General features: G+C 35.9%; 1 protein-coding gene across 1 annotated transcript; it reads right to left on the reverse strand.

The window, feature by feature from the left end:
- Window positions 1-16692: 16692 nt before the first annotated feature.
- On the reverse strand, window positions 16693-26612 carry LOC137246844 (uncharacterized). Its single transcript, XM_067777857.1, has 4 exons — window positions 26028-26612; window positions 17998-18601; window positions 17735-17931; window positions 16693-16867 (listed from the first exon to the last, which is right to left on the reverse strand). The coding sequence occupies exons 1-4, from the start codon at window positions 26341-26343 to the stop codon at window positions 16767-16769; spliced, it is 1218 nt and encodes a 405-aa protein (XP_067633958.1). The 5' UTR covers window positions 26344-26612; the 3' UTR covers window positions 16693-16766.
- Between the last annotated feature and the right edge of the window lie 453 nt (window positions 26613-27065).

Here is a 27065-nt window from a genome sequence, read left to right on the forward strand (position 1 = left end):
GGCAACTGGCAAACGTGTGGAGGTCCAGCCAAATATCTTTAAAAACGAAGCTTCGACTGTTTAATTCGAATGTTAAATCAGTACTGTTTTATGCTTGCGAGACGTGGAAAAGCTCAACTTCAATTCAGAAACGTCTACAAGTTTTTATTAATAAATGTCTGCGCCGAATCCTGAAAATTCGATGGCCGGAAAGAATTTCAAATGACGACTTATGATCTAGAACAAATCAACCTAAGGCTACCACAGAAATAACCAAGCGTAAATGGTCGTGGATTGGTCACACTCTCAGAAGACCTCCAGTAAATATAGCCTGACAAGCATTGCGATGGAATCCACAAGGAAGCCGACGACCTGGTGCACCTGCGAAAACTTGGCGCAGAACTGTGGATAAAGAACTCGAAGACGCAGGATATACGTGGAATGACATCACAAGAACTGCACCTAACAGAATAAGATTTAAGTCGGTGGTCGAGGCCCTATGCTCCAATAGGAGTTGAGGAGGATGATGATGATGATGAGATATCTCTTCACTTTGAGCTACTGGTTATGTGTGTGGAATGTTCTTCCTTGCCTTGTACATAAGTGTCGCTGCTTGCTGTGATTTATTGTTGCGATTATTTACTAAGAGCATAGTGATGTCAACATTCGCCAGAAGATCTTTTACCAGTAATCAAATGACTAAGTGATGCTTCATGCGCGTGGCAAAGCCGCACGCAACTATGACCAGCTAGCTTAATATGAAAAGTAGCAAGAAGAGATGCGGACGCGTCTCCTTTATTGCACGTAATTTCTTGGAGAATTATTTTGTGGGTATGTTATTGTAAGATAAATTTTGTGTGAAAGACAATAGCAATTTAAACCATATATATTATCAAAATCGAAAACGGCAATAATTTTTGAGATAAATGCTTTATAAGTTGTTATTATGAAAGGTTGTTTGGTATTGTGCTGTATAATTACATGTTACCATAAGAACAGTTATAGGTCATAACATAGGTTAGTGCACTAAGAACTCTCGAAATATGCACAGTTTTTCTAAAGATAACTTATGTTTATTGTCATGCCGACGCCCTTTCTATCTGAAATATACATTTTTTTAATAAAAGAAGGGGGTAACATAGGACAGGATATGTTTTAGAGAACAATTATTTGCACTATATCGATGGCTGAGTGGAGTTTCATCCTATATCGGCTGCCAATTACATAACGTTTAATCTGAAAACATTTTTCAAAAACGCCATATTTTTCCCCAGAACGTCAAAGTAATAACAAAATGTATTAGACTTAAGTCTTGAAAGAGCGTTGACGATACAAATTCTGAGATAAAATGTAATTAAAAAGCCATTCACCCATGAAACGAAATCTTTTACCACAACAACACAGCTACACTAACACAGTAGAGCGTAACTAAAAAATATTACCTAACATTAAGAAAAAATATTTTTAAAATATTTATAAAAATCATGATCAGATGAGAATTTTTTTGTTAATTCAAGGTATCTAAAGTTGATAACAACTTTCAACGTGCAGCTATTTCAATATGTCAAACCGACGAATATATTTATATTTAAGTTTACTTCTATTAAAACAAAGTAATTATGCGATGACACGTCCGTCTATTGGTAATCAGTACAAATACTTAAAAGAGAACCTCTTACGGTTCATACTATTAAAATAGTTTCGGTTCATTGAAAACGTATGTGTTGATTAGCTTTTTTATGAGTTATTTGGCAATTCACACTCACTTTGATGGTTATTCGTAGAAATGTCTGACAATCTAAAGGGTGATTGAATTCCTAAAGTGTCTTAGTAAGATATTGATCGGTCGGCACACCGAAAGAAATAAAGCTAGTTAAATGAACAAATCATGTTTGTCGTTCTTGAACTAACAGTTTTTCAGTAAAATTGGTCGCATTATGGTTCATTCAACGGAGTTTTTTTGCCAAGAGGACAAACTTGTATAGTCACTTCAATAGATACAATATTCCGTGCAAATAGCAGATTCCTAGTTGATCTAATAGATTTTTCTGTTAGAAGTACATTTTGCCCATTTCAACAGCAAAGAACTGCCAGTATTATGCAATGCATCAGCTAATTTTACAGAGAGACTTACGCTCATGCCGCTCACTACTGTGTTCTTAAGACTATCGTGCCACAGAAATTTCTGTAATATCAACACCGACTGTTATATTTTTACAGTTTTCATTGGTGTTTTAAGGGTGACATTACGGCGGCATAGGCGGATACCGTGTTGTGATGGTAGCGTGCTACGCCTACACAACGAATACCCTGGAAAAGGCAACATAGTAATCTTTAGAAAAAATTTTTTTTTATTTTTATCTATTTTTTAACAGAGCTTACTTTTGATAAACTTTTGTATGCAGTTAATTCAACTGCTTATTACGGTGGAACAAAATTTCAAGAAATATCGGTTCAATAGATCCGTAATTCGGGTGATTTTACCAGTTTTTTTTTTGGTTTAATAAAAATGGACGAGAATTATTTTAAAAATTAACAAACTTGAAACTTGGACACATCGATAAAAGTGTGGTAAAAGAAAAAAAAAACATGACTAATCGTTTTTTTCCACTAAAATGTGGACACATCGATTAATGTAATATAACGGGGACTCATTATTTTCCATAAGAAGAATACATACCAAATCATTTAATAAAATGTGGACACATCATGTGTTACTCAGACTTCGATAAAAACTTTATGGGAATGGAATTGTATCGCATATTTTGGGACCATTTTGAGACTCCTACGGATTGTTTCATGAACATTTCGGAATGAATTGTGGAAAAATTTGAAACTCGTTTCTGGAAAGCTTCATGACTAATCCGGAAATAAATAATCCGCAAATAAAAATACGATATGATCCTTGAAATAAATATGAAATGTTACACAATTCATTCCGAAATGTTCATATTTCATGTTTGTTTCAAGGATCATATCGTATTTTTATTTGCGGATTATTTATTTGCGGATTAATCATGAAGCTTTCCAGAAATGAGTTCCACATTGTTCCAGAATGATAGCTAAACTAATCAGATAGTGGTTCGGAAATAGTTCCAAATGGTCCTGAGATGGTCTCGAAATGATTCCGAAAATAATTGCGGACTGATTCTATAACAGCCCTAAAATAGTTTTGAACTAAACTAGATATAATCCAGAAGTGATTCTGAAATAGCAAAAAAATTTTATATAATATATGGTTTCGCAGTAAGCCCGAAGTAATCACGAAAGAGTCCTTAAGTAGTCGTAAAATGGTAAAGTGGTCCCTATATGTGATTGTAAAGAATTGATATGTTAAGGAGGGTGCAGCGCCCCGTTGTCTAAAATTAATTACAGTGCGTCTCTATATCTATTCCATATACACTTGAAGAAGGCATACAAAAAAATAACGAAGCTTTAGTGCAATACGGTGAATAGTTTTTTAATGCGTGCCCCTTTACCAACGGAGCATACTTCCAACTAAAAACATTTGGCCCTTTCTTTGCTCAATATATTTCAATTTACCTATCTTCTAATGTTGACGAAAATAATTCTTTTTCTTCTTTTTCAGTCTACCAAACATTGATTTTCAATTTAGAAAGCAAATAAACAAATATTCATACGAAGACAACAGCCCAATATAAATTGAAGCGCACAAGCGATTGAGGAAATGTGACAAATTAGCGCTTATCGAAACGGCATAAATTGACACCTACGAATGAAATGTAATCATCACATGAGCTAGAAGCTAACAGCCGTGTCAGTGATATTTTTATCACTTAACCTACTACTTTCTTAGATATTGTGAGATTTCGTGCGTATAATATGGCAACTAGTGAGCTATTGAGCTATTCCATTCCATCTAGTAAATGCTCTTAGTAACCTATTTATGAACTAGAGTACTTGTAGTCATACAATTGATAAGGTGTATTCACATCAAATTAAGTGTTTACAAACAAAACTTACGAAGTGAACCTGGCAAAGCTCTTATTATTACATACATCACAATTGATTTTGAAAATTCATCAGAGGTATTAACATGTTAACAACTTATGATTAGAGCATTTGCTTGGTGAAACCCAATCAGATTAGAGTTACAAATTTTATGAACACGTGAATCGTCATATTTTTGTAACATGATGCTTTATTAATAGAGTTGCCATTTAGTTAGTCTCCAGAAACCTGTGAAATATAGCCATCAGTTCATATGTTTAAGAGACAATTTTCTACTAACTCTACTAATCTAATAAGTCCTGATGAAATTTTATGCTCCGGCCCAGAAGATTTGTCCATCGCATCCGCTAGAAGGACCGTCTGGAGAATGATTTAAGTTCCGTTGGTGTTTCGTGTTGGCGTCATTTAGCGCAGCAAAGAATCAAATGGTGCTTTTCCGCACTTTTTGCCCGTTAGATTTTTTTGAGTAACGTCTAGCTGGCCTGAAATCTTAGACATACGAATTTCTCCACGATATTTTATTAAAAATTGTAATAATGGTAAATTCGAAACTTTATAAGATTTTCAAAAAGGAATTAAACTGATTTACTACTCTTAGTCGTTTATAAACGGGCTTAAAAAATAGAAAACAACTCAAACATACCCCGTTTTCATGCATTAGATAACATTATTATAAAAATATTCTCAGATCCCTTTGGTCAACTTATAGTTATGACTATGTTTATAACAATTTACACACCTTTAAGTCGCTTAATAATACAGCAGTATTAGAAAAGTGCTACTTCATTGATGGAATGTTGCCGATACTCGAACTTATAATGTGCTGAAACATTTTTAATTTTGTGTTGATGCGTTTGATTTGCTAGTGATTATCAATACTTTGTCAACATTTCATTTAATAAACGCCCAACTTTGTCCTATCTGATCAGACTTTGCCGAAGAGCGTAATGATCTGTCATAAAAAGTAAAACTGCTGCAACGACTGCTGTCTTATGTATGTGGCGATAATCCCTGTTATTACGCTAAACATTTTAAGCGGAAGAGAGAAATGGGAAGGGTAAAATATATCAAAATAGAAGGCCAGAAAGATGGAGGAGATATGGTAGAGAGTTAGAAAAAGAGGGAAAATTTGAGGTGCGAAAAAGAGAGAGAAAAGGGAAGTAAAAATCCAAGGAAAAGGAATTTCAGGAAGGAAAAATGCCGATGGCATTTGTTTGACAGGGAAGAGTGCGATTAGAAAAGGACACAGTGGAAAGGTAGAAACGGAGAACCATTAAGATGAAGAAGTGAGAGAGAAGACGGAAGGGATAGAAAGTAGGAGACGAATTGTGTTAGAGGATAGAACGGAATGGCTAGGAGAACAAAAAGAGAGATTGTAGGCATGCAAAAATTGCGTTGTGGAGAAACGAAAGGATGAGAAGAAAAATAGGGGGGGGAATCGAAAGGAAGTGGGGGAAGGGACAAGTAAAGGAACGAGGTACAGAAATAAATAATTATGACTACTCAAATAGGGAGGGGATCGCAGGCGGAAAAATGTGTTTTGCTGAAATCAAACGGATGAACGGAAAAGATGAACAGATTAGAAAATAGGAAAAGAAAGTGTATTATGAGAGAAAATAATGGAAAATCGGAAGAAGAAGCGAAAAAAATGGTGAAATAAATATAAAAGAAGAGGGAGAGGAAGGAGAAGGTTTGGATAAGAGCACTGAAGATCGAAACGGAGGGAAAGGAAAGAGCTTAAAGCAAGGCGATTAGACTGGAATGGTAAAGGCAAGAAGGAGCTGCAGAAAAGTGGATAATTAGAAAAGAGATAGGAGTGGGCAAAAACGGGAAAGAAGAGGAAGAATTAGGAGAAACGGCTGGCGAAAAGTTCAGTTAAACTGAGACAATTAATTGAAACCTTATATCAAAGTTATGTGGGGAGGCCCATTTTACCTGAACTCTTCTTTATTTTTCGTTTTTACGCATATGCTTTATGTTTTCATTTTATTCGCTCTCTACATATGTAACGCATATATTCCAGCTGGTATTTTACTTTGACTTCGCTGAGATCTACCGATACAGCAGGGATAATCAAAATTGAGATTGTGGCTGTGTGAGTAAAACTAAAATTATCTTATTGGTGGTGGTTTAGTTTTTGATGAAAAATCAATGAGGTAGGACGTATGCACGCATGTTTGTTAACACACAAAAAGTAATCCGTAAATATGCCATATAAATACTACTTTATTGCTTAAGTCTATGGAAAAATTTAAACAAAATAAATTGTTAACATGAAACCATAAAAATATTCTGCGCATGAGCGTTTGTTTGCAAAATATCTTTTCGCAAATGCGCAAATAAACAATAGCCTTAAGCCCCATTACTGATACTTAGCATAGACTTGACTTGACTTGGCGTAAACTTGGCAACTTAGCCACGATTATACTCCACTTGGCGCATAAAATCTGGCATCATAATCACCGTTGAAATTTATTTTTAAATAAATGTCAATTTGTATGACAAAATGTCAAAATGAAATGGAAACAAACAAATGGCATCTCAAAATGTAAACGTCACTTAGAACTTACACAGAAAACAAAATTCAACAGACTTCTAAGTCAAGTTAAGTTTTGAGTAATCAGTAACGTGCAATGTTCATTTAACAGAACTGTAAGTGACAGTTCGCAAGCCAAGTCAAGTCTATGCTAAGTACCAGTAATGGAGCCTTTATGCGGCAGTTACCCACCGACGTGTGCCGAACGTACGGGCGTTTGTCGTACGAGGCAGGTTTGACCGAACTCTCAAGCCCGTAGGAATCAATGTGTGCGTCTGTGTACATGTACATAACATATTTGTGTGTGTATTGTTTACAACAAAGCACTGTTGCCATTGGCCAGTTTGCATGCATGCTTATGGAAACATCAACTTTTTCCAATTTAATTTTTGATATTGGAAAAGGCCGGAATACATATTAAATAAGTATAAATATATTACATATTTATAATCAGCACTTTTACATAATTATTTCGAATTATTTTGACAATTTTTCAAACTTTAATTAGGTGTTTTTGCATAAAATTGCAAACGGTCAAAAATTAGCGCACAAAAGTTTACTAGGCGACTCTGTCTAGTGAGAGAGCGATCAGCTGACACGTTCTTACGGAAAAAATCAAACTTGTTTTGATTTCTACGTTCCGGGCTACGTACGTACGGGCGTTGCACGTCGGTGAGTTTTCGTTTACATTGCACACTCATAAGATAGGTCGTGTCAGCTGACACGTTTTTTCTACGTACGTTCGTGAGTAACTGCCGCATTATTCTCTTTCGTCTTTGTTTGGCTTTAGTTGTCGCTGAACAAGCAGAGTAGCAACATCGAGTAATGCGGCAGTAATGCGGCAATTACCCACCGACGTGTGCCGTACGTAAGGACGTTTGTCGTACGAAGCACGTTTGACCGAACTCTCAAGCCCGTAGGAATCAATGTGTGCGTCTGTGTACATGTACATAAGATATTTGTGTGTGTATTGTTTACAGATAAGCACTGTTGCCATTGACCATTTTGCATGTATGCTTATGGAAACATCAACTTTTTCCAATTTAATTTTTGATATTGTAAAAGGCCGGAATACTATTAAATAAGTATAAATAGATTAAATATTTATAATCAGCACTTTTACATAATTATTTCGAATTATTTTCACAATTTTTCAAACTTTAATTAGGCGTTTTTGCATAAAATTGCAAACGGTCAAAAATTAGCGCACAAAAGTTTACTAGGCAGCTCTGTCTAGTGAGAGAGCGATCAGCTGACACGTTCTTTCGGAAAAAATCAAACTTGTTTTGATTTCTACGTTCCGGGCTACGTACGTACGGGCGTTGCACATCGGTGAGTTTTCGACCTATCTTATGAGTGTGCAATGTAAACGAAAACTCACCGACGTGCAACGCCCGTACGTACGTAGCCCGGAACGTAGAAATCAAAACAAGTTTGATTTTTTCCGTAAGAACGTGTCAGCTGATCGCTCTCTCACTAGACAGAGTTGCCTAGTAAACTTTTGTGCGCTAATTTTTGACCGTTTGCAATTTTATGCAAAAACACCTAATTAAAGTTTGAAAAATTGTGAAAATAATTCGAAATAATTATGTAAAAGTGCTGATTATAAATATGTAATATATTTATACTTATTTAATATGTATTCCGGCCTTTTCCAATATCAAAAATTAAATTGGAAAAAGTTGATGTTTCCATAAGCATGCATGCAAACTGGCCAATGGCAACAGTGCTTATCTGTAAACAATACACACACAAATATCTTATGTACATGTACACAGACGCACACATTGATTCCTACGGGCTTGAGAGTTCGGTCAAACGTGCTTCGTACGACAAACGTCCTTACGTACGGCACACGTCGGTGGGTAATTGCCGCATTACTGCCGCATTACTCGATGTTGCTACTCTGCTTGTTCAGCGACAACTAAAGCCAAACAAAGACGAAAGAGAATAATGCGGCAGTTACTCACGAACGTACGTACCAAAAACGTGTCAGCTGACACGACCTATCTTATGAGTGTGCAATGTAAACGAAAACTCACCGACGTGCAACGCCCGGGCGTACGTAGCCCGGAACGTAGAAATCAAAACAATTTTCATTTTTCCGTAAGAACGTGTCAGCTGATCGCTCTCTCACTAGACAGAGTTGCCTAGTAAACTTTTGTGCGCTAATTTTTGACCGTTTGCAATTTTATGCAAAAACGCCTAATTAAAGTTTGAAAAATTGTGAAAATAATTCGAAATAATTATGTAAAAGTGCTGATTATAAATATTTAATCTATTTATACTTATTTAATAGTATTCCGGCCTTTTACAATATCAAAAATTAAATTGGAAAAAGTTGATGTTTCCATAAGCATACATGCAAAATGGTCAATGGCAACAGTGCTTATCTGTAAACAATACACACACAAATATCTTATGTACATGTACACAGACGCACACATTGATTCCTACGGGCTTGAGAGTTCGGTCAAACGTGCTTCGTACGACAAACGTCCTTACGTACGGCACACGTCGGTGGGTAATTGCCGCATTACTGCCGCATTACTCGATGTTGCTACTCTGCTTGTTCAGCGACAACTAAAGCCAAACAAAGACGAAAGAGAATAATGCGGCAGTTACTCACGAACGTACGTACCAAAAACGTGTCAGCTGACACGACCTATCTTATGAGTGTGCAATGTAAACGAAAACTCACCGACGTGCAACGCCCGGGCGTACGTAGCCCGGAACGTAGAAATCAAAACAATTTTGATTTTTCCGTAAGAACGTGTCAGCTGATCGCTCTCTCACTAGACAGAGTTGCCTAGTAAACTTTTGTGCGCTAATTTTTGACCGTTTGCAGTTTTATGCAAAAACACCTAATTATAGTTTGAAAAATTGTGAAAATTATTCGAAATAATTATGTAAAAGTGAAGATTATAAATACGTAATCTATTTATATTTATTTAATATTAATTCCAGCCTTTTACAACATCAAAAATTAAATTGGAAAAAATTGATGTTTCCATTAGCATGCATGCAAAATGGTCAATGGCAACAGTGCTTATTTGTTAACAATACACACACAAATATGTTATGTACATGTACACAGACGCACACATTGATTCCTACGGGCTTGAGGGTTCGGTCAAACGTGTTTCGTACGACAAACGTCCGTACGTACGGCACACGTCGGTGGGTAATTGCCGCTTTATAATACGTGTGAAGTGGTGCCAATAATTATTCAACTAAACGGTTATCCCTGCTATACAGATACGTGGTCGATTGAAAAGCTTTTCAGCGAACTTCGTCAAATATGTAGGTACCGCCAATTTGTATGAAAAATTAAAAAGTAGCATGAAGCGAATTGGAAGAGAAGCTCGCCCGAGCTATACCGCACCTTGTGTCTTATATAGTGTTTTCAAATTTGTTCTTTCAACAACACTTCTACTCTAAATAAATTCCAGTTTAACAGCAGACGTGAAGAAACCTAAAGAAAACCAGCTCTCATAATACTATTATATAAATTGAATGCGGAAAAAGTGTTTTGATATTGTTTTAATTTTGGTGAGCCACAAAATGTTATGGTATTGCGAATAAAAATGCTAGTAAAGAAACGCACAACAACCGCAAGGCAAGCTGCCACGCATATTCATACGTAAAAGAAAGAGAAACAGTCACGCATACATATAATCAGATAGAAGCGCAGATGATATCACTTAAGCATAAACATTTATATGGCTAAATAACCAACTATGTGATACAGAAACGAGGAATATATAAGCAACTAGTTATTCCTGAGGGCTGTATGTGAAAATGCTTGACCATAGGAGAAATTAGCATACGAGGCAACTGAGAGTATAAAAGCAGTGTACGCTGGGGAGTAGCCAATCAATTTGATTTTGACACGCTATGGGTGAAGTTTGAAAGTATTTTAATTGTAAAGTACTACTACCATAGTAGTATTGTAGATAAAGAACATTTTGCTAGAATTAATGTTTGTGTAACTCATTCGAAAGTTCATAGATTCGAACGATAACAAAAGATGCATAACAATCAAGAATTCCAATGTTATTTTAAACTAGAAATCACTCACTACTACATACCTATGTACTCGTGGAACTTTGAATAAAGAAATTTTACTTTTATTTTTGAGTTGCCCTAAACACTTTTATATATGCAATACTGCAAATAAATGTTCGAATCTAGTTACGGATGTGCATACGGTCAACTGAAAATGTCTCATATGTACGTCATACCGCTCATTTACTTCAATAGTGTTATTACTCAAAAAACACAAATTTCCAGTAAAGCCATTCAAAGATTTTAACTGCCATATATTGCGCATATAAAGGCATATTTTCATTTGTATAGCACGTGGTAAATTTTTAACGGATCACAAAGATTTTTTTATACAACTTATGTAGATCATGTTATTGGGTACGTTTGTTTGTTATTAACACAAAAGTCATGTTTTTTGAGTTGTGACACTATTGAAGTAAATGATCGAAACATGATAAGTGCTTGGGAGTATGGGTATGCCTGGTATAAAGACTCCACAGCCAATAAGAACTTTTCTATGACAATAAATCGTAGCTACATATGTCCATTTAAGACGTTTTCCATTGTGTCAACTACATGTTTTCATTGAACATTTTCCGAATCACTATTACTTTACCTAGCTGCTTTTTAAATTTTAGGCGTAGCACAGTGTTTCGTGTAGAACAAGCTAGCTGGACAAAAACAAAGTTCTTATTCCAAGAAAAGCGTAATGAGAAATGAAAGAAAACAAACAAAATAACGGGTTTTTTGCTTTTTTTGATATTTTTTCTCATATATATTGAGTAATTGAAGTAAGAAGGCAGGAGTGGCCGTAAAATGCATTGGTTAATTTGCAAAATTCTTGTTGAATATTAAGCTTCATATTTCTTTTAAGTGAACACTTTTATATAATTTTTTTGATGGATTCTAAGCTCGGAGGTAAGTGAAATTTTTTAATAGTAATTCTTTCGCAATTAGAGTATTTTCAATATATTTTACATGCCGTTATTAAGAAGAAAAGGTATTTTTTCTCTATATTTTTAAGTTTAGGAACAAAAAAGTTACATACATCCGCCGACATCCGGGCTAAGTTTTACATATGTTATAGTTGCAAGTATTCTCTAATAGTCCAAAGAAAAAACCATTGGGAATTCTTTGCACATCTATTTTTATTTTTTTTTGTAGATTTAGTTATCTCTACATATAAAATAGGATGTATGTACGTACCAGCTCCGACGAGATATTTGAACCTTCAAAGCTGATCTACAAACGGAAAAACCAGTCCTGGGAGCAAACACGTAGCCATAAAACACACAAAAATAAACGCACACCAAAAGCAAAAAGGCGAATATCACTGACTTCAACCTGCCACAACCTACCGCACCAGTCACCAAGGCATAAGAACAGGTACATACAAAGCAATCCTAATGCAGGTATAACCACACAGGAACGCTACACAAAACAACCCCATTTGGTAGCATCTACGCCAATACCTGAATGTAATATAAATACTGGGCAACTGATAACAAATCAGAACGATCAACGACACTTAAGATGGCAGCACAACAATCATAAACTATTCACCCTGTCGGAAAATCAAAAACACAAAGCAGTTTGGTTATAACCGTACCAAGAACGGAGTTTTTGGACATTTGGGTTCAACATTCGAAGGAAGCCAGATATAAAGAATTATTGAGTTTTGTTGTACTTAAGTACGATTTAAGCGAAGCAGCCGAGTATTCGATAAAAAGTTTAAGCTTACAAATATCGGCATATTCGTCGAAGCTGGATCAAAAGTGGAACACTTCTGGAAGACATAAGGAGCGATTTTTGAATAAAAAGTCGGAGTGGCTTTCGGGTCCAGACTTCACATTTACAATAACGGTGGATTCAAAGTTGCCATCAGACCAACCAACCACTTCTTCAGGTAACCCCGGCCCTGGAAGACGAATGAAGGACTTTGTTAGCTGCAGTGAAAAAACCAAACGGCGTCGAGTGGATGACCTCTTGCAATCTAGAAGTCCTGGTGAGTTACTTTATGCGGCAGAAGTATCAACGCGTATGTCCGGCAACAGAAATGTTGCTAACATTATAAAAAAATCATAGGAAACTACTCAAATATCCGGCAAAAAGATGACATGTGAGCCAGATGCAAGATGCTTGAGCAATGTAGAAGCTTTAGCATACTACGTAGATAGCAAGTCGACGACTAATGGGTACAAAATGACTCGGAAGTGGAGCATCAATGCAGGCCATAAGGTTTATCCATCATTATATAGTCTAAGAAAAGCTAAGGCAGAATGCTATACAAATGAAATTGATGTGGGTGAAACACGTGCGGAAATTAAAGTCCAGTCCGTATTAGATAAAACTGTTGATCGTTTAGTTTTAGCAATTCAAGAAGTTTTTGTTAGTTTATTACCTACAAACTTAACGTATACATTAATCAGCAAGTGGGGTTGCGATGGAAGCTCTGGCCATAGCACATGTAAGCAAAAGTTTACATGCAGCTCTGACACTGGTGAGTTTTTATTTATATTTTCTTTCGTTCCTATTCAATTACAGGATGAAAAAGGTAACATTCTTTGGCAGAATCCTCGACCTTCTTCTACCATGTATTGTCGCCCAATTAAATTTATTTTTTCTTAAGAAACAAAAGATTTTATTGTTTTTGAAACGAACAAAGTTTTAGAGGAGATAAATGCGTTGTTGCCAACAAAGTACATGCTCGAAGAATACGAAGTTTCCGTAAATCACAACATGCTTCTAACAATGATTGACGGAAAAGTTTGCAATGCTTTGACTGAAACTTCTTCCGCACAAAAGTGTTATATTTGTGGTGCCACTCCAAAAGATATGAATAATGAGTTACGGGACTTTACGCCTAACCGAGATAATCTTGATTTTGGTTTGTCTACTCTGCATGCATGGATAAGATGTTTTGAATGCTTGCTTCATATAAGTTATCGCCTCGAAGTAAAAAATTGGCAGCTTAGGAATGAGGCAGATAAAGAGAGTGTAACGCTACGTTCCAACGAAATCCAGAATACATTTAAAAGTGTACTTGGATTGATAGTAGATAAACCAAAACCAGGTTTCGGCAATACCAATGAGGGCAACACTGCTCGTAGGTTTTTCGAAAACTCTGAGGCTAGTGCTGAGGTTAAGGGATTGGATGTAACGCTCATCAAAAGATTCGACACTCTCCTTCGCGCATTAGCATCTGGGTACAATATAAATATCCAAAGATTTGAAAAATTTTCGGTCGAGACTAAAAATCTATACACAGATCTCTATCCATGGTTTAATATGCCTGATAGAGTTCATAAAATCTTAGTGCATAGTACTGATATTATAAAATCAGCAATTTTATCTATTGGTCAACTTTCTGAGGAAGCACAGGAAGCCCGTAACAAAGATTTGAGACGATTCAGGGATGATGACACACAAAAGCAGTCCCGTGAAGCCACGAATAGAGATCTTATAACATCGGATCCTTTAGTTAACAGTTTTAGGGAGATACCTAACAAAAAATTTAAAAGTATTGTAACGCAGCGTTACAATAGTACGAACCCCACTGTAACCCTTTCTCCTACGCCTGAGAGCCCCACTCTAACCCTTTTTCACCTACGCCTGAGAGTATACAACATAGCACATTAACAGGTAGCCAACATCAGCAGTTACATACCAATGCATGCGAATAGCATTGGGCGATAACAATAATTTGCACAGGGCACGACAACATCAGCAGTTACACACCAATGCATGCGAATAGCATTGGGCGATAACAAGAATTTGCACATGGCACGGCAACTCAAAACAGTATAAAAGAGGACGAATTGGCTGTTGTCACTTCATTCCTCGCAGGTTAGTCAGAGGAAGTGATTGCTTTATTAAGCAACCCAGTCACTCCTCTGACTAGCTGAGTGGAAGGGGTGCGGCCTCGGCTCTGGTCACCCCTTGCTTGCGGGGACAACGGGTTGTCGCCTTTATGATTTTCCCGCCCGTGTCCCAGCTAAGTAAGGGGGGCCCGCCCCTTCCTCTCAGCTAAGACTCCGACCGACCCGGTTCGGCAGCTGCGTAGCGTGGTGCCTTCGGGCCCAGTTTCTCCTCGCAGCCACCGAACCGGCAAGGGCAGACTTTTAAGTTTTTGTAATAAGTTATTTTCACATAATTAATTTAATTATTTACATTGTTGTTATTATTATTGTAATTCACTTTTACATTCCTGACTGGTACTATAAAATAATTTTGTAAAAATTGTAGTGCAAGGATAAATACTCAAATAAATACAAAATATGTATGTACATATGTACATTCACTCACATAAATAAGTAGACACCCCTTTTTGGACAATTCTTACAATCTTCGCTTTCGAAAATTTATTTTAACTAATTTCCCATAAGAAAATTTATCACGATCTATAACAAAAACTAAATTATAATTTATTTAATAATTTGGGAAAAATTTAAACAACGTGACATCAGGACGGACAAGGCGACAGCTGTTTCGATTATACCTTGTAAATCTCTTCAAAGCCTTTTCTCCCGGGAGTGGGAGTCGAACTCGCACTCCTACGATAGTTTATTAGATTATATTTAAAAAATGTTTGAAAAATTCGACGAATTTTCATAAAAAATTTTAATTTTTTTTTCGGAATTTTTTAGAGTATTGAGATTTGTAGTCCATTCAATTTAAGTACAATAAAGTAATATTCTTAAGTCCTTTAAATTTTTTTGGATCTATGTCACTTATTCACATTAGTTACTGTATATGAAATGAGCAAATGTATGCATATGAAGTAAAAGTTTGGAAAAAAAATAAAAAAAGAACTTATGCCTGAAAAAAATGACGTAGTTGTAATAAATGACTGCATATGAAACGGAAAATCTCATAAAATAATTTTGTCCAGCTAGCTTGTTCTACACGAAACACTGTGTGTAGGTATAGCTCGCTGACACCACCAAGAATTGCTGTTATGCTAACATAAAAGAAAGAAAAATGTAAGTTGCTGCACAAAAGGAATAATCTTACATTGTTTATCTGGTAGACGTACTAACCAGTTCCACCTGGCATCTAAGCCCTGTCAGATTTCAAGCATTACTTCATAAATTTCTCACACACAATGCACGTCTGGAAATTATGCCATGCTTATGGTATATGTATGACGGTAGGTCATTGTAAAGAAAAGTTCGAGCTATTTTCTTGAACCTAGATTTTAATAATCCAAATGCGCGCTAATACGGCTAGGATCTTTAAAATATTCTCTTATGTTTTTATGTGCAAAATGTACTCCTTGTCGTTTTTCAAATCTACCCCATAAATATATTTTCGGCGGATTTTTTTGGTGGATAAGCAAGCCAAGAAACCGCTTTCGAGTTACGAGTACTAATATAACGACCTCATTTACAGTTCTACATATTTATATTTATACTGCTGAGTCACATTTTGGCCCATATCTCGGAAACGTGTTAAGATTTCACAACAATTTTAAATATTTTTTAAAGCCTTTATTATCAGCTTTCACTTTATGTACCAATACATTTGAAAAATTCATGGTCCATGTTTTGGGTTTCAAGAACTTAATATCTAGAGGTTTCAAATGTATACTTAAAATGCAACAGTGTAAGTTGCACTCAATTCTATCCAGTAGTTTCTGAGTGATGCAAGTCAAAATATACAGGCAGACAGGCAAAAATTTTAAGAACTTCCGATTTTCGCCCAGAACCTTTCCTATCAACTTTTCTCAAATATCTTCAATGTATATGTATAGATTAATTTAGTGATTATAAGTTAAGTTTTTCCAGAAATATATACATACATATATCTAATATGATTTTCTGCTAACTTATACCATTTTCGTTTACTTACAAAAAAAAAACAATAAGCAGTGCTCTAATCTTTGAATTTGTCCGAATTAGTTTTGCTTTCCTGCGTGTTAAACTCTCACACATGTTCAACATTTGATGCGGCGACTAGTTAAAGTTAATTACAACTAAAAGGATAATCATGTCACTATTAAGAAGTGCGTTAATGCGTTTTTCTAATTTAATTTAGAAGTATTTGCACCCAGCCCATTTAGAAACTGCAATTTTTTCTGTCGTCAACGTTTTATAGTTTTTTTTTTGGTGGCGATTGGCTAAGAGATAAATAAATATAACACATTTTCTGTTCAAATTCCGAGATATTTATTTTTAAAGTAAACTCAATATGCGTAAGGTTGTTGGCAAATATGCATTCTTTTAAAGAAATTTCAATTTAATATCGTCTTTACGCGGTATGATATACTGAACCCCGTTTCCTCTGTAGACCATTGATCATCGCTGCTGAAGAACATAATGTAAGGTGGAGTTGCTAATAAAAAGAAGTTTAAAAAGAAAAGTTGTCAGTTCTAAAAAACTGCAAAAAAAATAAAAGAAAACAAGTAAGGGCGGGACTGTCTTCTGTCGGCTGTGCCGAAGACTTCATACCTTTCATGAATGGGGCTGAACAATAATCTTGTCCCGTTCGTAATCCCCAAATAATCGGATGTATAAGATAAGAAATATATAGTGAACAGATGTACATACATAAACGATTTTTAAGATAAATATAAAATAAAAAAAGGCAAAAAAACCCTTATCTGAATGATCGGTTGAATGGGATATATATTATATATAGCTCCGATCGAAATGATTTTTACAGGAAATCTTCTATGATATATTAAAATATATATCACCAAGTATGGCGTTTTTATATTGGAAATTAAGGGAGAAATTGCCAAAAATCTTTCTATCTGAACGATCGGTTGTATGGGATATATACCATATATAGCTCCGATCAATGTGATTTTTTCAGAAAATCTTCTATGATATATTAAAATATATATCACCGAGTTTCACGTTTATACTTTCTAAATTGCGGCAGGAATGACCAAAATCGTCTTATCTGAACGATCGGTTGTAGTGGTCCGATCCTACCGGATCCGACAAATGTCTAATATAATACAAAAATACATCCTTGTACCAAATTTCATTGAGATGTCTCAAAATTTGAGGGACTAGTTTGCGTTCAAACAGTCAGATGGACGGACAGGCGGACATGGCTATATCAACTCAGTTCGTCGCCCTGATCAATTAGGTATACTTAATGGTGAGTATATCTTCTATATTTCTCAACGTTACAAACATCGGACCAAAGTTAGTATACCATTTCATGTTCATGAAAGGTATAAAAACTTACCAACTAAAACTTGACCAGCAGTTAGACCCTTGCCACAATAGTAAGTCGGCTGAAAGGCTGTATTGTCGAGAAACATTGCATTTGGTATCATGAGATAATCATATTGGCGACCCTCCGTATAAATCGTTGGATGGCAATCTTCATCGTAGAATGCATTTGCTTGTTCAGACGATAGTGAAAACTTATTAAGAGTATATCTAAAATAAATTAATTATATAACACAATATAATAGAAACTAAGATAAAATTATTTTATTAACTCACTCAACCATTGTTGTGCCCGGTAACGGTTTTATACATATCATATACTTCAAATCCTGCATATAGTAGATGTTTCCAAAACTTTTGATTGTACCAGTTGGTTGTTGAAAATATTGAAAACAACCCGGTGGAGCAAGTAAATCTAAATCGCTATGTTTTGTTGAGAAAATTGTACGCAAATCTTGTATATTCGTTTGTCCCATGAAAGGCAACATAATGCCATTACCAACGCGTTTCCTTGGCTCTGGACACTCAAGTTGTGTTATGACTATATACCAAGTAGATTGTGACCATTGATTGGGTAAATTGAAATCGACGGGAACTTGCGTAGCACCAGCTGCCACATTGAATGGTATATAAATATGTTGTCCAGCATTTTCACCACAAATTCTAAAATCGCCCACCGAAAAGTAATCGGTACAAGTCAGCGTTGTTGTAGATGCATCTTCTGTGGGCTGTTGTAATTCGAAACGTTGAAATTCGATTAGAACTTGACACACATTGCTGCTGTATGGTGTAATTATGTAATGACAAGATGTTGGTACTTGAACTGGATTTTTTATGATCGTACGTTTAAGACTCGATGCTTGGCCACATTGAAGGTTTGCTGGGAAAAAATTAAAAATTATAAACTGACCTCGAATTAAATGGGTGCAAAAAGCTCAACAAAATATTATAGAAAAGTAGTTGTAACGTTTAAAAAGCCTTTTTTCAAGTATACTCCTCCTCCTCCAAGACAAATTAAAACAACATCAACCTACTTAGAAGGATCACTCTGATATGTTCAATTTAGTGGGGCCTCAAACAACTTGGCAGCGGTGAGTGGAGAAGGAGATTTTAATGACGAGCTGCACGAGTTTTACGCAGATATCAACATAGTCCAGTGAATTGAAACCCAGTGGGTATGCTGGCTAGGCCATGTTATGTGAATGAATAATGATGCTCCGGATAAGAAACTATTTTTAGCGGAGCCCGCCGATGGAAGCAGAGGAAGAGAGTGGCCTCCACTCCGTTGGTAGGACCAGGTGGAAAACGATTTAAATTGCCTCGAAGTGACCAATTGGCGCCAGATAATGCAACACAGAACCGAATAGTGCGCTAAATAACTAAGTAGGACAACTTTTCACATATCTTAAATTGAAATTTTCGGCGCAAAGAAAGAACGTCTTTCTACCACAATTCAAAGAGAAATAAACGAAAGTTGGATCAGCTAATGTTGTGAAAGATGATAGTAAAAAAAACGACAGCTCTATTGAATACCCATGCTTGTATCTGTAATGTGAAATACTTTTCTCCTCAAAATAGATAGCCAAGGCAACCCAAACTGTTTTCGTGTTTATTTCTAGCAGTCAGAGCTAAAATATTAATTTTTGTAATGCAACAGCATGGACTTTGTGCATAAAGGACTGGGCTCAGCCGATAATTTTTACTTTTATATATATTTTTAAATGAAAAACTTAGGCTGTGCTTATGATCTGCGTTTATTTAATCCATTAAATTTTAGTCCATGAAGCCAAGAAAATTACATCGGCCAATTGGTCGTCGCTAGAATTGATAACCCGTTTTATAGTAATTCTATCACGTTTACTAGAACCGGCCACTTTCATCCGTATCGAATAAATATCTAAAGAGCTTCAAGAGTCTGAATTTTTGTATTGCCGTAAGCCGCGACTTCAAAAAAAAAATAATAATTATTATAATCTGGGTCAGCTAAAATGCGGTAAACTGGCCGGCAGGTGCAAACCATCAAAACAAGAGCGAGGCGGAAATGCTTCTTTCATCTTGATTTTTACTATTTATTTATAAATTTTATAAATGTCAACCCCGATGTGACATTTGGTGCCATTAACAAATGTTAAAGCCATTTCCAATACCGTGATTGCCTTTGGTCCACGCGGTACTTTAAATAAATTTTTTAAGCGCCTAGAATAAGTATTTTTTGCAAATTTTGGGTTGCTCTATATAAAACTAAACATAGGATCCTTAACTTTCTATCAACTTTTATTGGAACCGAAATGGCTCAGCGTTTTGGTCTAAATGAGTTGCAAAATTTCTAATCTCTAGAGGCATACCACGACTCGATTGAAGCCCAAACTACATTCACTTCTTTGACGGGCACTTATATCCACTGACTTAAAGGTGCTCAAACGGACAAGTAGTGGTACCAGAATGTACCAGTTCCATATTCAGCAAAGTACTGGCAATATACAAAATAATCCCTGAACTCGAGTAACATTTCTGGTGTTAAAACCACAAAAACAAAAAAGCAGCCAACAAAAAACGTGCATTTTATTCCTTGGTGTTCAAGAACAGGTGTGGATCAGGAAGTAATTTATTTCCACCCGTACTCTCTCTACGATCTTTTGGTGGCCGGAACGATAGACGGAAAATCAAATGAAACAAACGAAAGAAAAATGTTCATAGTCCAAGTCACTTAAACAAAAGGGATTGATATCAGACAAAGGATGTCTACGTTCGCATCACCCTCCTAATATTCAGGGAGTGTTTTTTCCACTTGAACAAGTATAAAGACATAAGCTCAACAAAAGCAAGTCAAACAGGGAATCTAGAGCTTCCCAACCATCCTACTCTTGTAGATGAGGATGAAAGTGAAATCTTGAAACTTGTGTTTTAAATATAAATTTTCATTGGAAACTGCATTTTTAATGAATGTAATGAAGCGGCGCTCCTGTAACGAATATGCCAATCAAGACCTTAAGTAAACCCTGCGGAGATCCCAAAAAGTCGAGATCGAAATAATATCACAAAGTTTCGGACATACAGAATAAAAAAATAAGCCTTAGTGAACCCAATGTTTTTAGGAAGACAGAGTTAAACTCATTTTCTGCCAGAAGGGATAGCGAAATCCCACAAAAGGATGTGTCTGACTACTGTTTGCTTGACTAAGCATATGACCATCTATACTATAGATGGCTAACGGAACTCCGTATTTTATACAGCCCGCTATGCCCGGTTCACTTGTATCCACATGAGAGTTGCCTGGGGTATTATTTTGATCCGATATCTTTATCTATAAATAATACGGGGTAGTTGCAAAGGAGATCAAATACTCCCAGATCTCCCACGATTCACAACCGACCTCATATCCTTCCAAGCTGCTTTGCTTTCAAAATAGGCGTTAACATCTGTAACCGTAGTAGCAATGTATAACATCCCATCCACCGCATCATTGCAGTGATCGAGCAGCTTGTACGTGTGACTTGCACCAAGCTCCTTGTCTTCCAATTACAACTCCAACATCTGTGAACTTCTTAACTACTTTAAAGTCCCAGTTTGCTCTCACGCCTTATTTTTCTGTCGAGGTAATGAAAGTGTTCAATTCGTAAAGGATTATATGTACTTAAGTGTTGGTTTCTTTTCTTTTGCAATTTTCCATACCACTTTATCTAATCTTCATGAATATAAGGGTAGTCCTTTTAAATCAAATAAACGATTTTTGCTGGTCTCGAGGTAATACTTAGGTCAACAAGTAAGGAAGGCTAAGTTCGGGCGTAACCGAACATTACATACTCAGCTGAGAGCTATGGAGACAAAATAAGGGAAAATCACCATGTAGGAAAATGAACCTAGGGTAACCCTGGAATGTGGTTGTATGACATGCGTATCAAGTAAAAGGTGTTAATGAGTATTTTAAAAGGGCGTGGGCCTTAGTTCTATAGGTGGACGCCTTTTCGAGATATCGCCATAAAGGTGGACCAGGGGTGACTCTAGAATTTGTTTGTACGATATGGGTATTAAATGAAAGGTGTTAATGAGTATTTTAAAAGGGAGTGGACCTTAGTTCTATAGGTGGACGCCTTTTGGAGATATCGCCATAAAGGTGGACCAGGGGTGACTCTAGAATTTGTTTGTACGATATGGATATTAAATGAAAGGTGTTAATGAGTATTTTAAAAGGGCGTGGGCCTTAGTTCTATAGGTGGACGCCTTTTCGAGATATCGCCATAAAGGTGGACCAGGAGTGACTCTAGAATTTGTTTGTACGACATGGGTATCAAATGAAAAGTGTTAATGAGTATTTTAAAAGGGAGTGGGCCTAAGTTCTATAGGTGGATGCCTTTTCGAGATATCGCTATAAAGGTGGACCAGGGGTGACTCTAGGATTTGTTTGTACGATATGGCTATCAAATGAAAGGTGCTAATCAGTATTTTAAAAGGGAGTTGGCCTTAGTTCTATGGGTGGACGCCTTTTCGAGATATCGCCATAAACGTGGACCAGGGGTGACTCTAGAATTTTTTTGTACGATATGGGTATCAAATTAAAAGTTTTAATGAGTATTTTAAAAGGGAGTGGGCCTTAGTTCTATAGGTGGACGCCTTTTCGGAATATCGTTATAAAGATGGACCAGGGTTGACTCTAGAATTTGTTTGTACGATATGGGTATCATATGAAAGGTGTTAATGTGTATTTTAAAAGGGCGTGGGCCTTAGTTCTATAGGTGGACGCCTTTTCGAGATATCGCCATAAAGGTGGACCAGGGGTGACTCTAGAATTTGTTTGTACGATATGGGTATCAAATGAAAGGTGTTAATCAGTATTTTAAAAGGGCGTGGGCCTTAGTTCTATAGGTGGACGCCTTTTCGAGATATCGCCATAAACGTGGACCAGGGGTGACTCTAGAATTTTTTTGTACGATATGGGTATCAAATTAAAAGTTTTAATGAGTATTTTAAAAGGGAGTGGGCCTTAGTTCTATAGGTGGACGCCTTTTCGGAATATCGTTATAAAGATGGACCAGGGTTGACTCTAGAATTTGTTTGTACGATATGGGTATCATATGAAAGGTGTTAATGTGTATTTTAAAAGGGCGTGGGCCTTAGTTCTATAGGTGGACGCCTTTTCGAGATATCGCCATAAAGGTGGACCAGGGGTGACTCTAGAATTTGTTTGTACGATATGGGTATCAAATTAAAAGTGTTAATGAGTATTTTAAAAGGGAGTGGGCCTTAGTTCTATAGGTGGACGCCTTTTCGGAATACCGTTATAGAGGTGGACCAGGGTTGACTCTAGAATGCGCTTCTAAAGTTATATTTTGCGTCAATAGACCAATCCAATTACAATGTTTCATCCCTTTTTTCGTATTTGGTATATTGTTATGGCATTTTTTTCATTTTTAGTAATTTTCGATATCGAAAAAGTGGGCGTGGTCATAGTCCGATTTCGGCCATTTTTACACCAATATAAAGTGAGTTCAGATAAGTACGTGAACTGAGTTTGGTAAAGATATATCGATTTTTGCTCAAGTTATCGTGTTAACGGCCATGCGGAAGGACAGACGAACGACTGTGTATAAAAACTGGGCGTGGCATTAACCGATTTCGCCCGTTTTCACAGAAAACAGTTAAAATCATAAAATCTATGCCCCTACCAAATTTCAAAAGGATTGGTTAATTTTTGTTCGACTTATGGCGTTAAAAGTATCCTAGACAAATTAAATGAAAAAGGGCGGAGCCACGCCCATTTTGAAAATTTCTTTTATTTTTGTATTTTGTTGCACCATATCATTACTGGAGTTGAATGTTGACATAATTTACTTATATACTGTAAAGATATTAACTTTTCTTTTAAAATTTGGCTTTAAAAAAATTTTTTTTAAAAGTGGGCGTGGTCGTTCTCCGATTTTGTTAGTTTTTATTAAGCATACATACAGTAATAAGAGTAATGTTCCTGCCAAATTTCACCATGATATCTTCAACGACTGCCAAATTACAGCTTGCAAAACTTCTAAATGACCTTCTTTTAAAAGTGGGCGGTGCCACGCCCATTGTCCAAAATTTTACTAGTTTTCAATTCTACGTCATAAATTCAACTCACCTACCAAGTTTCATCGCTTTATCCGTATTTGTTAATGAATTATCGCACTTTTTCGATATCGAAGGCGCGTTGTACAGGGATCGTAGCTCAGATTGCAATATAAAGACTATGTTTTTTACTTCGTTAATATTAGGTCGTTTGAATGAATGTCCCCTTTTCATACAAACCTTGCAATCGATTTTTAAATAACTTCTCATTGAGCTACAAACGTGAAACTTTGCACATCGGCTAGAACACCGTGACAATGCAGCAAAAGGCAACAAGGTGGCGCACGGATCGAAATAATTAGATAAGAATTTGAAAATTTTCAAACCAGCTTTTAAGTAAATACTCGATAACCTAGAGAATTGAAATTTCAAACCTAATTTAGAGGTCGATGATAGCCGATGACACGATACAAAAAGATTCGCTAGGGGGCGCACGGAATGAGTTTTTTAGAAAAATCGTACGAAACGGAGGGAATTTTGGGATTGATATGTATGTAAGTTCTCATTGAGCTACGACTGTAAAACTTCACAGATAGGAGAAGACGCCGAGGAAATTTAAGAAAAATAGAACAAAATGCCGTTAGGTGGCGCACGGATCGAAATATTTAGATAAGAATGTGGAAATTTAGTGTTTTGAGATCGATTTTAAAGTAACTTCTTATTGAGCTACAAACATGAAACCTCAGAGACAGGTTAAAATGCTGCGACAAAGGAACAAGGGGAGAAAAAAATTCCGTTAGATGGTGCACGGATCGAAAAAAATTAGATAATAGTTTGGATCTTTGAAACCGGGTTTTAAGTATCTTCTCGATAAGCTAGAGGCTAAAAATTTAGAGCGTAATTCAGAGGTCGATGACAGCCGATGACACAATACAAAAAGTTTCGCTAGGGGGCGCACGGACTGAGATATTTAAAATAAAATCAAACGGAACGGAGCCAATTTTGGGATTGATTTTTATGTAAGTTCTCATTGAGCTACAAGCGTAAAACTTAACAGATAGGTTAAGACATCGAGAAAATGTAAGAAAAGGAGAAAATAAAATTAAAATAAAAAAATTTTAAGCACTTCGTTTATATAAATGGACAAAAATCAGCGAAAAATGTCTCCTTAAATAAACGCATATTCTTGCTGAACTTTGATTTTTAAATTTTGACATAGAAATTGCAAAAATATTTATGAGAAATAAAAATATAAAGGTGGAGCGCAATTGATTGACCAATAATATCTCCTTTCCTACCAACTTTCCAATCCAAGTAATGTGCGCTCCACTTTTATGTTTTTACTTCTAATAAATATTTTTGCAATTTCTATGTCAAAATTTAAAAACCAAAGTTTAGCAAGAATATGTCTTTATATAAGGAAACATTTTTCGCTGAATTTTGTCCATTTATATAAAGGAAGTGCTTAACATTTTTTTTATTTTATTTTTAATTACATGTATTACAAATACGCTTAAACTTTATATGGACTGTTAAGCGTTAAATTTTATCTACACTGCTGAAATTGCTGCGCAGAAAATTCGTACTCCTAAATCTCAAGACGCATTATACTCAGATGCAACTTAAATATGTGTCTATATTTCTCCTCTACACTACTTCTATTTATTACCTCTAAAAATGGTGTGTGTCCACTATTCACCGCAACCGATTCAGCTATAGGTTATACACTATGGCCAACAGAGGATTGAGTCTCTGCTTTTCGGTACAACATGTTCTGTAGCTAGTTATTTAACCACTGCCGCTAGATGGGTCTCCTAAACATTATATAAGTGAGAATAAGCGTTTTTTTTTTACCCGCAAACGTAGACGTATTACGTGTAAAAAAACACGGCTATTATCTTAAAATGTGAACATTATTCACAGTGCGACACCCTTTACCCGTTTTTTTTATCGGGACGTAAATTTTTTAAGTGATATCTTCCCCTATAGTTTTATTGTTTTTGGATATTAGAAATAAAAAAAATAAAGTTTAAGTTTTTGAGTCTCCATTGAGAAATCTTAAATTTGATCCTTTTGCGACACCTTTTAATCGTACTCAATTTCGACTAAAACTTATATATGATATTTTTGACCTAGGTAATACCGTGAGACTGGAAAAATTAGTTTATTTTAGTTATAAGGACCAGCCTTATGTAAGTATTATATTCGAACTTTTGATTTCTCTTTTCAAGTTCTTACACTCAAATCACGATTTTTTTTATCTCACTCACTTTCACAGCATACCCCATATGTACTACAAAATCCTCTTGGCGTACCGCCTCGTCGCATACAATTGAAACGTGTCAAACATGTGCCCGATGTGCCTTCGTTAGTGGTGCAGGCATCAATCAATGAACTGTAGCGGGATTGTCGAGACAACCCAACGTCATGCACTTCTTGCGTTGGTAAATATGGATAAGTATAGCTGGTATTGACATTGTCATACAGGATATTATTATGCCAAACAGCTGGGAGAACATTGTGCGCAGATATTTGTATTAAATAAATTATTTGTAAAGAGTTTAATTTGACGAGTGGGAACTGCATTTTTAATAAATTTTATTATTTTTCTTTATTACACTTGCACAGTTTTTGGCTTTTTCTAAATATTTTTAAACTTTTCAATTTTAAATATGATCTCTTTCACTTATCACGCGTTCAACTGCTTTCTCCTTAATTTATGCTTCAATATTCGCGTCACATATGACTTGCGCACCCACTACAAGCATCTAATACTCGTATATCAATCGCGATCGTACATCAAACTGAGCCGTTAGCTTTCCAAATCATTCATTTTATAGAACCGAAACGCGCTTGCACACAAAGATAATTTGATGCCTTCAAAAGCCATCCATCCCTTATTGCTGATGGTTCGTTCGTTCTTTAAAAAAAAAATATAACAGCACATCCGATTGTTGAGTTGGCGCAATGGCGTGCTCTTCACTTGCAAAGACGCCCGTTAAAGCATAGATGTGTAACGATCGTGCTTTTACACACCTGCGTATACTTCATACAATACACACTTAGTTTACATAAACAACGCACCTTATTATTTGAGGCTAACTACTTCTTCGTCTGTAAATATTTATAAATAACGTTTAAAGTACTTAAGTGCCCAAAATCTAATGCAAATTTGCAAAAAAAATTTCTGAAATTCACGTGGGAAAAGTGATTGATCTGAGATTTGTGGTATTTGCACTAGTTTGCGGTTGAATTCCTAAAATATTATTGAAATTACTATTGGAGCAAAGTACTCATTCAGCTCATGA

Source organism: Eurosta solidaginis, chromosome 3 (genome assembly GCF_040869045.1).
Source record: "Eurosta solidaginis isolate ZX-2024a chromosome 3, ASM4086904v1, whole genome shotgun sequence".
NCBI lineage: Eukaryota > Metazoa > Arthropoda > Insecta > Diptera > Tephritidae > Eurosta > Eurosta solidaginis.